The 14409-nt window shown below is 37.7% G+C and overlaps 1 protein-coding gene across 11 annotated transcripts in view; it reads right to left on the bottom strand.

Annotated features, from left to right (window-relative positions):
• Positions 1 to 14409, bottom strand: part of TENM3 (teneurin transmembrane protein 3) — a 3803041-nt gene that overhangs the window by 530933 nt on the left and 3257699 nt on the right. For 6 of the 11 annotated variants that reach the window (XM_044062527.1, XM_044062530.1, XM_044062534.1 and 3 more), the window contains one exon: positions 1369 to 1392. The exons of the other annotated variants lie outside the window; for them this stretch is intronic. In XM_044062527.1, the coding sequence (XP_043918462.1) occupies positions 1369 to 1392 (24 nt within the window). The remainder of the gene's footprint in view (positions 1 to 1368; positions 1393 to 14409) is intronic. 11 annotated transcript variants of the gene reach the window in all.

Raw genomic sequence — 14409 nt, 5'->3', positions numbered from 1 at the left:
GAATTCGGCCGACCGAGGACCTGCCTGACGGCAGGAAAACCCATCTGTTATGACTGCAGCTGTATGCACGATGAACATCCTGGAATTCACCCCTAGTTGGGCACCTATGTGTATAATGAACATAGGCAGCTTGTAAATGGTTCATCACCCAGGCCCCTGCTTGTAAATGTTTCATATCCCAAACCCCTGCTTATACTAACAAGGGTACCAGAACTTTTTTCAGAGATTTAGGAAGCATGGCTATGCTTAAAAAGGCCCCAGTGGTCATTAGCCTAGTAAACATCTATGAACTCCATTGTGTCATTTACATATCTGTCAATTAACAGTAATGATGCATATGTCACACTAAACACCTATGACCTCCATATACTGTTGATATGTCAATCAATAGTAATGATGCATATGTCTGTCACACTAGCAAACGTACTTAGGGGTGCTAAAAATACATTTGTCTTGATGACGATGAATGACACAATGATCACAAAGTGCTGTTTTATCTGACTGGGTTTTCCAACTGTAAATGCTTTGTGCTAAATCTTAATTTAAATATGAGAAGTTTAGATTACTTGACTATTTAAAATCAGTTTGTTCAAAGCATCTAAATACTGATTCCATTTATATTTAAGTGACCTAACTGCACACTCAAACATAAAGAAACATACATTAACACCTTTACAAGAGTCAATTTCATGAAGTGTGAGCCATTATTATAGATTTTGGCTATTTAATTTTTTTGTATTTAAGGAATTTAGAATTAAATTTTACTATTAAATGTATTGCTGGACAAGAAATTGTTACAAACTTGAGTTACATTTTTTTCAGCAAAGTAGGCACATTACAAAGGCTTGCACTGTATTTTTTATGATTTAGTACCTAAATTAATGACAAATGTATCTGTGTTGGACTTCTACACCGATGTTTAGAAGCCCTGAGAAAATAGTGTCTGAAGCTCATTCCAGATTGCATTGAGCCGATAAAACTCAAACTGAAAGCATGTACAAGCGGCAGTACATTTGTTTTGTAATCTAACAGATGAATACCAACTTCAATATGAAATATAAAAAAAATAAGGGGTAAATGGGTTGAGGCACTGAAGTCCAACTTTAATAAAAAAAATGCCCCTTTCTGTCAATTTTTCAACAATTTTGCTAATTGCCCTGCTCATTTGTATTACTTCAGACAAATCACAATAAAACTCAATATTACTTTCAATTGGTAATAAAAGGTACTCTCGTGTATCTAAAGTGAAGTATGTTAGACACAGACAAGATGGACTTTGTGAAGTATACAATGTTTCATTGAAGATTTTCTCTCGAATGCAGCAAGCAATTAATTAGTTTCTTTAAGAGTACATCTTTCCAATCTCACCTGTAGAGTGATTCCCAAACAGTGCTGCAAAGGAGCAAAAGAAGCCAATCAGAAGAGGGAAATGAGAAACCAATCAGAAAGACAAAGCTGAAGTTACATTACTAAAGGAAAGGGTATAGTCTGAGTTCTGTCCAGCACAGTTGTAAATGTAAATCTGTGATCCACAGTACAGAAAAATAATCTAAAAAACATTCATAGCATGTAAAGTGGACCAGCACAAGAAAAACACAAAGTACAGAGTTTCAGAGAACTGGCAAGGGACAAGACAAAGAATGCAAAAGAGAGATGCAGCCACTGAGGAAAATACTGGACAGCATACAGACAACAGAGTGGATAAATGAATGAACTTGACCACAACCAAATCACTATACCTGCAAATCTAAAACAAGGCTCTTAGAGGGGAAACAGATCACAAGATGTGAAATTAAAACATGAATGCGCAAAAGTAAAAATGTTGGAACGACATATCATGACAAATTACTATGAATAATACACACAGCTTGAGTAACGAACACATGGTGGCATTATACATGCAAAGCAAAGAAAAACAAGTACAGTTTCAATGTCTGAATTCAAGAATCCAGGACAAAGCTATACTAGTAAGGGAAAAAGGCCTCAAACAGGCACACTTTTTTTTTAAAATACTGATGCTGCCCTCTTAGAATTGCATTAATATGCAGGTTTTGACAAGCATACTGACTAGCATTATTAATAAGTTGTAATAATTCCAGTTCTGTTACAATACTGTAACATTTATGGAGGTAGTATAATATTCTGAAACAAAATCAAGTTCTGAAATATGCCAACAAAAACAAACATGGTAAACACTTTTCATTAAATCTTCTGGAATACTACTCTCTATCATGCAATGACAGAAAATGACACAGTGACAGCAACCATACGGAGTTATATAATTTACAGAAGGATCACACAATGACTGTAAATCAGAACTGATTCTATGGAATAAATGTTATTTCAGCTAAAAGAAAAAAACTTGCACAAGACAAAGAAAGTAAGAAGCAGTTGTAAAACAGATCCATTCATCCATCACAACTCCTTTTCTCCATTTTTGTACATGGGGTTGGAGTTTCACTTCAACAGTGACAATCATGTAGAGCCAAGGTTCACACCTCCAGGTAGCTAACCCTGCTGCGGATGTTCTTGCATACTACACATGCACACACTCAAACCTATGTCCAATTTACAGTGCAATCCACCTACTGCATATCTTTGGAATGAAGGGGGCAGAAGCACCCATAGAAAACCCACATGAACACAGGCAGGACATGCAGACTCTGCACAGAAGGCACCCCAGCCGAGAATCAAACCAGAGGTCATCTTGTTAGATAACAGGTAGGAAATATTCATGAATCTACATCTGGAAAAAAACGGCAAGTTATGCTCATCAGAATTTTTTCTAGGTAATTATTCTTACCATGTCAGCTGACCATCATCTCCTGCTTCCCCTACTTGTCTTGAGCCTGCTCCCTGACTGCTGACCATCAGTATCCCCTCCTATTGGTCTTTAACCAATTTTCTCCTCAGTGCAGAAGTGAAAGCCTGCCAGAGGGGGCCGTCATACAGGCACTCATAGAGGGGTTCTGATTTCTCTTACACATCTAGTGAAGGCCATAACTCCACTATTTAGTGGCTGACATTGGCAAAATGTCTTACTTTGAGGGCCTACTATTTGCTACTCCTGCATTTACTTACACCTTCCCACATGCTTCTGAGGGCTGCTGTTAACAGCTTAGTAACCCAAGCTCATGTCTCTATATAACGGTGGTAACTTCATCTCCTGCAACACTCCATTTACATGCAGCAAATCATCCACCTGACCCAAACTCCATGCTCCAGGGTAGGCAAATTGACATTGGTTACTCAGTCCTACCATCTCCTGCCTAGTTCCAGCAGCAGCTGAGATGCATTCAGAACTAAAGTCATCTGGGTCATAGTTTGGGCTTTAACACTCTATGCCACAGTGTTGGGCTACAATCAAATTTGACACAGTAAGTGAAACTGCTGGATACACTGAGCCCCTTCTTATGACCAGAAACACAACCCATGAGGCATAAATACTGTAGTAAGAAAGACTTAGCAGTTATTATATTCCACAGCATGTTTGTAACAGCCAACAATTCCTGGAATCTCAGTGCTAGAGAATGTGAGATGCAGCCTGCTTGGGACTTTAACCTTGCTTCTGGCCATCACTTCAGCTAGAAGTGTGTCTGAGCTACAAGCACTTATGGCTGTGGAACCCTACATTATTTTCCATGCTGACAGAGTTTCCCTCAGGGCTAACCATTCCTTTATGCCTAAAGTGGTGTCCAGTGTGGCTCTCAACCAATCCATCCATTTGCCAACTTTCTTCCCTAATCCTCAAAATAAAGGGAAAAGGATCCTGCACTCGGACGTGCACAGACAGCTCAGGTTCTCCTTAATAGGACTAAGCCCTTCAGAAAATCTGACCAGTTATTAGTCAGCTTGGCAACAGGGGCAGAGGGCAAGGCCATTTCAAAACAATTTCCAAATGGATAGCAAACTGCATCCATTTCTGCTACAAGCACCATGGGAAACCAACCCCTCAGGGGAGTCAGAACACATTCCACTAGGGCAACATCTACCTCTACAGCATTTCTCAGGGGAGTCCCTACCGGGGACATCCTGGAAGCAGCTACCTGGAGTTCAGTACACACCTTCACCAAGCATTACCACCTGCCTATCTTTTCCAAATCCAGGGCAGGTTTAGCAGCAGCAGTCCTGCAAGATATGTTAGTCAGCCCTAACTCTTCTTGACTGCGTCCACCCTTCTTCAGCTTTGGGAATCCACCCAAGTGTGATGACTGTAACAGTGAAACACGAAAAAACATAGTACAGTTGTGTACACTTACCATAAATGTAAATGTTCGAGTGTATTCACTGTTGCAGTCCTGGTTTCCCTCCCTCCACCCCCCTGTTTTCTCTCTCTCCTCTCTATGGCTATTGCTCATCCTTTTCAGGGGTATTGATATTTACTTTTTGCTGGTGGTGTTTTCCTCACTGTAACTTAGCTCCCTATTTGGGGGGCTCCTGATATTTGGGGCAAGAGGGTTTGATGTAATGGCGTTGGCTGCCTGTTTTTATACGCCTGACTACCTAACGTCTGTCCTGGATCAACAGCATCTGACGCAGAAGTGTTGGGTCTCTGGAATTCGGGCTGACTGGGGGCTACCTGCAGGCAGATGGCCCATGTGTGACGACTGCAACAGTGAATATACTCGAACAGTGGGAGGGTGGCCTAATGGTTAAGGTGTTTGCCGTAAAAACACAAGGTGCAGGGTTTCAGTCTCACAATGGATAATTGGTTAGGCTTACAATGACTCGCAAGGGCAGTTAGCCTACTACTAACCTATGAACCTATGAACAATAAAGCAGATCTAAGACCTGTAAAGTCAGATCAGAGGGAAATTATACTGGCAGACAAAACTGAACAAGATGCTGTAGGGACCACACATTCACAAAAAAAACTGGCACAGGGAAAAAAAATCAACACAAGAAATTAAAGTGGTGTTCACAAGGATTGCTACTAAGTCAATGTAGAAGAAAGGGAGATCCTGCAATTGTATCAGTAAATGAATGCAGTCACCAGAATGAGGCTCTAAAGAACAGTGGAAGTGAAGTAAGCAAGTTAATGAAACAACAGTATGAGATGGTCCCTAGTTAGAGCATCAGAAACACCCTGAGAAAATAACTAAAAGTGTAACGGTGATCTGTAGGTCAAGAGCAATCATGTGTTGCACCTCTTTCGTGAGCAACTTAGCATCAGCAGTGTAGAGCTGTCACAGACAGAAGAACAAAAGAAAATCCAATGCACAAGAGCAGAAGAAAAAACACACACAATGATAACTTCAAGAAACATCTGCCAAGAAAGCATTAATGGGAAAACAGCTGTCTTTAGCTAACATACACTGTAAATGACAGTTGACAGAAGCAACTTGTAATGTACAAATGCTTTAAAGATAGTGTGTCATGCCTGGAAATTTTGGGATTTCCTGTCAGGTCAATGTTTCTTTCAAACTTGTACCTGTGGGAACACTTCCACCTAGTGCCTTTTGTCTGCCATCAGTGCTGAAAACTAACACCAAATGTTGCTCTGGGTCACTTGCCTCAGTTGCAACATGCACCTGTGCAGTGCTCTGGGGCTGCAGTCTGACATAACGGTACATCCATCTGCATACTGCTTCCTGCCCATTTCTCTTCAGAGACCACTGTGGCGGCAAGGGAAGCAGCTTAATTAACATACAGATGTAAAAGCAACAGTGTTACAAGCTTGTCACTGCAGCTATTATCTATTAGTGCACGTTTCTACGAGGATGCTGAATTTCTGCCAGCCTGGATCACGATGGGCCTCATTTTGACTATAGTCAGATTTTTTTTTTCTTTTTGCACAACCTGCATTTCATTTCAAATACAAAGAATACATCAGTATACAGCAAAGCCTGTTCTAGACATGGAAAAGGAGTCTAGTTTGTAGTGCTTTGTAAGCGAACAAAATTCCACAGATTTTACAATATATCTGTGTAACATATTTATTTGCTATGAATGTGCTACAGTAAACATGTCATTAAAAAGTCTCCAAAGAAAGGGCATTAATGCATAAAAGCATATTTTTAAGAAATAATCATTTGAAGAATCACATGTCAATACTACACTGGCATTACAAGGAAAACAATACTGTGATTGATGGCAGAACAACATTGTTAGGGAGCTTTTTCCTGAATACTACACTGAATAAAACATTGTTTAATAAATGGTAACAGAAAGTTATTTTATATTATGGTGCTGTCCATATTTACATTACTATAACCTGGTAACAATTTATTTCTTTATTTAATTGCAATAGATAAATCTTGTTGAATTATCTTACCAAACCCCAAAATGACATGACTTAAAAATGAACTGCAGCTATGAAAGACAATAACAACATGAATTGCTGAATTGTTGGAGTAAAGCCCTACTCCAAAAGTACATCATTTTGCTTTTAACAACTGTTGATATGATGAAGCAATAAGAACTATTAAAAAGGGAAGTTATAACTCAATAAACAAAATGACTAAACGCTACAGCAAAATAGGGCTAGCAGCTTGAACTGGTTTCCAATGTGCTTACATCACTACGGTTTCGGAACAGAGTCGACTGTTCATTTCATTTCTAAGTTACTCCTTCTGTTTGGGGACAGATTCAGTTACATTCATTTCATTTCCAAGTTGCCAAATATTCATGTCATCACCATCAGAACAATAACGGTCACTGATAGAAGAATGTAGGGCACTGTTCGCCTGCATTTAGCTTTAGCAAACAAAGAAGACTTTTGTGCCAATAATGATCATGTTTCCCAATGTACTTGAGCATTTGAATAAAAACAAATAACTTGTTTTTTGATAGTTTAAAGGAATTAGAATTCCCTGAAGCCAAATTTCCATCTGAATTACCCAAACATACATGGAAGTCAATGTAGCTTGATAAACAACTCAGTATTTAAGGCATTCCTTAAAGAAAATACCACAAAGGAATACCTCTGTGAGCCACTAAGAATCGTTTTTTTTTTGTGTGTGTGTGTGTGTGTGTGTGTGTGTGTGTGTGTGTGTGTGTTGGGGAGTGGGGTTCAATATGTTGCACATCAGTTTGCAGGCTTTGCTACCAATGAAAACATAATGCAATCCTAGAACTCTACAACTAACGTAAGATATATATATATATATATATATATATATATATATATATATATATATATATATATATATATATAAATATATATGTTGTATATATAGATATGAATAAACAAACATTATTGTTAAATGCAAGTGATGTAAGTATACCATTACAGTTCCAGGACCATAAGCTAATCTCAGCCAAGCTGTTGACACTGCAGAATATGTACGAAAAATAGTTGCACCATGAAAAACAAAATTTAGACTGCAGCCTCAGAAGTGTTTGATTCAGACATTTAACCCTCTCTACAACCCAGTAAACAAGACACCATGGTACAGTTTCTGGGCAATCAGATGTGAACGTTCTAATAAAACTCCTGAGGGTTAGGCCTACAGTGTTTTGAAGGTTCTATAAAATAAAACAGATTTTGTTTCCTTGCAAACCAGGACCGGTGTAATATAAGGACTTAGTGTCTGGTTTCCTTAATTTTACAGGACAGGAGTTCTTGTTCAGTAAGAAAGAAGAATGTTTATGTTCTAAGATATCTAAATATATCTTCTTTGCTGACTCAAAGCAGTGCTTTGGCAGATGCATGAAAAGTTCTTACGAGAAGCATTAATAAACACTTGAAACTCATGCATTTGCTGTAATGACTGTAATATCTCATTGCTCAGTTCACCAGTTTGAGATGAGTGCGTGTGTAGTATATCCTATAACCTAACTCCCTGCTGCAATAATAATAAATACTAATAGTTTACCTTTAGCTTCTTCATAACTATAACAAAAAGGCTGGGCAGACCATGTCTGAATGCTGTTATTTTTTTATCCCCTTCCTAAATTAGTGAAGTCACAGGCAGACATCAGGCACCAAAAGCAACTGGCAGTACACGCTCTCAAGTGTACAGATTGTTGCAGAATGTCCATGTTTTTGCCTAATACTTTTGGTCTATTCCTCATAAAATTTGTGGTTTGCTGGCAAATCACTATAGATTGAAGTCACTCAATAATGACATACATTGCAGTTTCAGACTTAATATCTTTTAGGAAATCCATGCTAACGCAAATCTTGTTAATCTCACAACTTTCTAAGTTTATTACAGCAATATTTAAAATCTGTGCCTATTTTTAGGCCTTTGTCCCCCCCATTATTTTAAGCTTTGTCCAGATTTCTTGCACTAAGAGATTGAGAGGCACAGGAACCAAACATTTTATGAAACCCGCGCAAGGAAGAGTACAGTCCCAAAGACTATTGTACTACATACACTGCTTTGTTTCCAGGATTAGTAAACAATTAATATCACATGGACAGATCCAAAGGCAGTGTAACCTCGATTAGTAAACAACTAATGTCCCATGGACAGATCCAAATGCAGTATAACCTCGATTAGTAAACAATTAATGTCCCATGGATAGATCCAAATGCAGTATAACCTCGATTAGTAAACAATTAATGTTCCATGGACAGATCCAAATGCAGTATAACCTCGATTAGTAAACAATTCATGTCCCATGGACGGATCCAAATGCAGTATAACCTCGATTAGTAAACAATTAATGTCCCATGGATGGATCCAAAGGCAGTATAACCTCGATTAGTAAACAATTAATGTCCCATGGACGGATCCAAAGGCAGTATAACCTCGATTAGTAAACAATTAATGTCCCATGGACGGATCCAAATGCAGTATAACCTCGATTAGTAAACAATTAATGTCCCATGGACAGATCCAAATGCAGTATAACCTCGATTATTACACAATTAATGTCCCATGGACGGATCCAAATGCAGTATAACCTCGATTAGTAAACAATTAATGTCCCATGGACGGATCCAAGGGCAGTATAACCTTGATTAGTAAACAATTAATGTCCCATGGACGGATCCAAAGGCAGTATAACCTTGATTAGTAAATAATTAATGTCCCATGGACAGATCCAAATGCAGTATAACCTCGATTAGTAAACAATTAATGTCCCACGGACCTCGATTAGTAAACAATTAATGTCCCATGGACAGATCCAAAGGCAGTGTAACCTCAGAACCAGAAAGTCTGCTCTGTCCTGTAAGAATTCCTGATGTTGCTTTAAACTAAAACAGAAACAATACTTTAACTGAAAGCAGAACAACTTTATTCCTTTTAGTAGCCAGCTCTTTCCTGAATATTTCAATGTGTAAAATATTTTAATAAATGGCAACACCAAGTATTGTGTTTGTAGTTTGTTTGTGCCATTTTTCTTTGATAACAATTTTGGTTATTTTTCTCATTTAACAGGCTATCTGACGTATCCCAATAATTAGCTACACTGCCACATGTATAACTTCTCATAACTTTATATTTCATCTGGTTACTTCTTTGTTTGTTCATTTTGCTTGCTCAGCATAGCAGAATGCTAATACAAATGGACAATTTTCTGGTTCAGCCCTGAAGTACAAAGGCTGGAAGTAAAACATGCATACAGAGTTTGGAAGAAGCTATTATATGCACTACTTACAACATTTACAACTTCATGATAGAAAAATAAAAAAGGAGGGAGTATGTATTCAAATATGGTGGCAGATAATATAAAAACTGTGTACAATATTTACATAATTTGGCAGTCTCTGAGACAGGCTGACTAGGGACAAGGACAGAATGAGCTAAGATCATGGAATAACAATTACAGTTAGTCTGGACATGATGGGGAGTTAAAATCAGATGTCAGCCATAGGAACTGGTTTACCTGAAAGTGGCAAAGGTGATGGTAAGGAATTATCCAGTGGAATACCTAAGAAATGCAGCGAGGGACTACAAATAGTCACCTTTTTAAAAAGGATATAAAGAACAATCCTCATGCAGACAGTTAAGTGCATTGTTTTGCAGTTTCTGCTGAAAGTAGGGCAGAAATATTTATAAATGAATTCATATGACAAATCTGCTGTTCTCTAATTCCTTCAGAAATCCACATTTATAACAAGGATGCTGTGCAGGACACATAATTTCTTGTGCTATTCTCTTAATCTTTAATGTTTTAAAAAAATACTTTTTGGACAAGTTATTTTCACTTGTATAACTTTTGTGTGCCTGGCCATTCTCTTTCTGTCTTTCTTAGAACTAATGATTTTGGCATGTGAAAAAATTGCCATTGGCTGATACAAAGGGCTAGAATACTTTTGCCAGAGACTGTTTCGCTTATCAAAAGTGATGATTCAGTATATGATTTGCTTCTCACCATGTGTATGTAACAAGGGGTAGCAAATGACTGTTTCTTATTATAAAGTGCCTACAAATCTCAATGATAGAAAGCTGTATGAAAGATGGGAAAGTGAAGTGGAAATTTGAAGATAAGATATTGATTTGGAGAAGAAGAACAGACAAGTTCTGTCTGTCACCTTTTGCTTTTAGGCCAGGACAGTGACATAGCTTTGGAAATACTGCCAGAGTAAATGAACCTTGACAGGTATGGATAAATTAAGTAAAACACTGAAAGGAAAAAGAGGACCAGACCTGTGAAGCTTGCAATGTCACTAGAGACTGTACTGTTCTTATGGCAGATTAAAATACTGACTCTGAGCAAAGATACCAATATCCAAAAGTGTCACATGACTTATGATGTTGGAAAGTGCATGTGTGCATAGCTCTTAATGCATGCTCAGATGCATATTCTGCATTTACAAAATCTGCCCTAAACTAAATTTTAGTGAGAAAACAAGGTTTATTACAGCAGTAGCATCATGAATTCCATAAAGCATGCTGTTGACTCTAACAATTGGTGCAAGGTTAAGGCTGCGAGCTGTACTTCCTATGGTAAAAGGTTTAATTCCCTCAGCTCTCATTTGCTTACTGAGTGACCTTGAGCAAGTCAGATAACCAGGCATTGCCCCTGGGTTGCTTACCAGGTTAACAAATGGGCATTATTTTTATTATTAGTATTATTACAGTTTCTTCACTACGTAGACAACAGGTACAGTACATCTTCACAAGAAGTGCCCTAAGAGAACCTTTGATAATGCTACTATGCTCCCTGACATTGTTGCATAACAGAGACTACACCTAGGCAGAGGTAGTATAAAATCTAATTCTACATGATAACTTACTCCTGTGTCTTTTGATCAGCAGCAAACAATCAGCACATTGTTTAAGAAAGAAATCTGGAAAGTAGGAATAAAAAGAAATCCTTCCCCGCTACGGATGGCAGGTACCAGGAGCATGTGACTCTATGACTCAGACCTGCTGCTACTATGGCAGTAAGCTTATTGCCTGAAAGGTTTGGGCCCCTGTCATCAAATGATGTGGTGTGCTATGCCCAATGGGATGTTGGAGAAACTAAATCAACCTGTCACTAGTGGAGACAGATGATCAAGTTGGGTATGAGTAGCAAAAAAAAAGGTTCTGTATCTCACAGTCTAAAAAAGTGAAGTGACTTATGATTTATTTATGCATTTTCTGTTATCTTACCCAACACTGTAATATAACAAAAAGGCTACTGACATACTTGACATGTAGTGGACATACTTGACAAGTAATGGACATTTGATGGTGTTTAAAGTGAAAAGTCAAAAGCCAGTCTTAAGACAGAAGTGGGCTTTAGTCAAAAACATGAAAAGCAGAACTTTTTGAAAACAATTTCTGAGGTAATATTACAAAGATAAAACAAAAAAGCTTAAACCTGCTGGATGCATGCATACACAGCTCCAGAGCAGAGGTGAGGGCAGGGCATTCGGGTAATAAGAAGGTTGACAAGAAACTCCCCTCCTTTGCTTGAGCATTTTCATTTAAGAGGCCATTAAACCTGGAGGAAAAAAAAAAACAGTGCAAGAAAGAGTTTAATAAGGGTAGTCCTAGGCCTGTTATTTGCTTGTGTCAAACTACTGCAGGAATATGTTTTTATATTTCAGACTGGGAAGGCTGTTCCTTTTGAAACCTGTTTAGTTTTCAAGTGTTGGACTTAGTGTTTTCGGGTATCTGCAGTACTTCAAGTACTGCAAGGCTGGCACAATGTTGCTTTTTTAACAAGGCTAAAATAAATGAGGACATGGAGATTTGTCCAAAGTATTATTTTTTTTCAAAACCCTCATTTGATCATATTTTTGTAAGAATCCTCAGTACTGTTTGTATAATAAGAAAAAGCAGATAACACTGGAAAAAAAGTACTAAAAATGTTAAAACGGTCTATGCACCTTGATCATACAGGGTGAGGACATCTGTCTGCTTTACATGCAAAGTAGGCTGTGTGCAACCTGAAGCAAGATGGCTGATTGGGAGAAGAATGGGCAAAGAGACCCATCTTTTCACAGTAGATAGACACATTTCTGTTACATTACTCCCGGTAATGTACAGTGGGCTAAAGCCAAAGATCAGCATAGTGGGCATTCTTCTAATGTTCACCATTCACAGGAGCATGCAGTCTTGGTGGAAGTCTTGGGATATATGCCTCTGCCAGACAGGAGAACCTCACCAAATGGTTGATTCATGACATCAGTAACTTAACATCAAATGCTGAAAACTAGTAGGACATAATATAAAACATAGTAGGACATAATAAAAAGCTCATATCTTTTAACAAAATGGCACCAGCAACACTGACACATCGCATGGGATGGTGACATAGTAGAGCTCTGTCTCACAGCTTCAGGATCTAAGGTTCAATCCTAATAGCTGGTCATTGCTTTTGCAGAGTTGTTCATGATCTCAGCGTGTCTTAGCAGATCTTTTTTCTGGGTACTCAAAATTCCTCCCACATTCCAAAAAACAAGCTGTTTGACTTGCTACAGTAAATTGCACATTTATATATATGTATATTACACAGGCCAAATCACTGTCTAGCCCTCAAAAAACTCTCCTGGCTTGACATGGCCCACACATTACTCTACAACCCCAAAAAAACTCCAGCTCCACAAAGCTTACTGCAACCTTATTCTACCACTCGAAAACTATGATAATCAAATAAATCTTTACTGCAAGTCTTTAAAACTAACACTCCTTATACTCTTCCAATATCTCAAAAAACCTGGACCTCCCTACCCCATAATAGTAGAACCACTGACAGACACCAGTTTAAAAAACTACTCAAAAATTATCTAATTGACACTTGGCACTGCTCATGCAACACTCCTGGCTGATCTCCTGTTATCATAAGTACACTTTCCATTAAATATTCAGCCTGTCTCTTGGACAATGACCTTATTTCTATAATGATTTTTCTAGAATTATTTTCCCTTTATAAATGTAAATTAATACTCATAGGTTCTATGTTAATTATATACTATGTTAAGTTCCATATCTGGTGTTGTATCTACTGTTAGACTTGCTGTAACTTATGTTGTATATATTGTTTGTGCAATATTTACTGTTACTAATGTTGTATGTAACATTAGTTTTTGTGGAGCTTTTCTCCCCGGGACTCCGCTGAAAATGGGCTCTGCCCAGTCAGACTTTCCCAATAAACAAATGTAAAATAAAATAAAATGAAACAAAACTAAATAAATAAATGTATTATTCTCTTGCTCTTGAAGCCAGGGTAGTGGCTGAAAAAAGTCCAATAAGAACTAGATGACATACCCACTTAGCAAATAAATGTATTTAATTTAGAGATACATTAATGATTTCAGGGATCATCTTCAGGCTCTGTTCAATAGCACAAATTCAAGGCAAATGAAAAAATTGTGCCATTAAATAGTGGAAACAACACTTGATGCAAATGGGTATTAGCAATAATAACCTAGAAGAACATAAAGGGTCATATATTTACAAAATATATTACTGCAAGCAAGGAGACAAACATTAAATATTGAGGAATCAACTACTTTCATGGTTCAGTGTAACAATCAATAAATAATAGAGATTACTGAACAATGTGAATATACAATGAGGCAGTAAACAAGGTGTACTGACTATTTTAAAATTTTAAAAGGAGTATCTCAATCAGATGGTTTGAAAGTTAAGAGTATAAAAGGACTAAGGAATGCAAAAAGCAAAGAGGATTAATTGGGACTTTGCAGAATGATTTTATATGGTACTGCTGTGAGTAGCATATGGATAGAAGATGTTTTAAAAAAGGGAGATGGGAGAGTAGGTGACATGGGGGCAATAAGAGGGAGAATTTTAGATGGTAGTAGAATCACATGTAAGGAATACAGAGAGTGGATTGTGAGAAGAAAAAAGGGAATTGTCAGAGTGAGGACGATTGGGGAAATATCTGGATGGAAGCATCTGAATTTGGCTACATCAAGCAAATGTTATTTTACGACTCTGTAGAAGTTTGAGAAGGAAGCACACTTTTTACAGAGACAGACATTGACTTTCCTTTAAGGGGCCTAAATCTAAAAATTATGTGATCACTGCTTGTAAGTTTTTAATGGGAGGGAGGTCT

Source organism: Protopterus annectens, chromosome 2.part1 (genome assembly GCF_019279795.1).
Source record: "Protopterus annectens isolate FY-2018-M chromosome 2.part1, PAN1.0, whole genome shotgun sequence".
NCBI lineage: Eukaryota > Metazoa > Chordata > Ceratodontiformes > Protopteridae > Protopterus > Protopterus annectens.
Note: the sequence above shows the minus strand (reverse complement) of the source record. Positions and strands in the feature narration are given on the sequence as shown.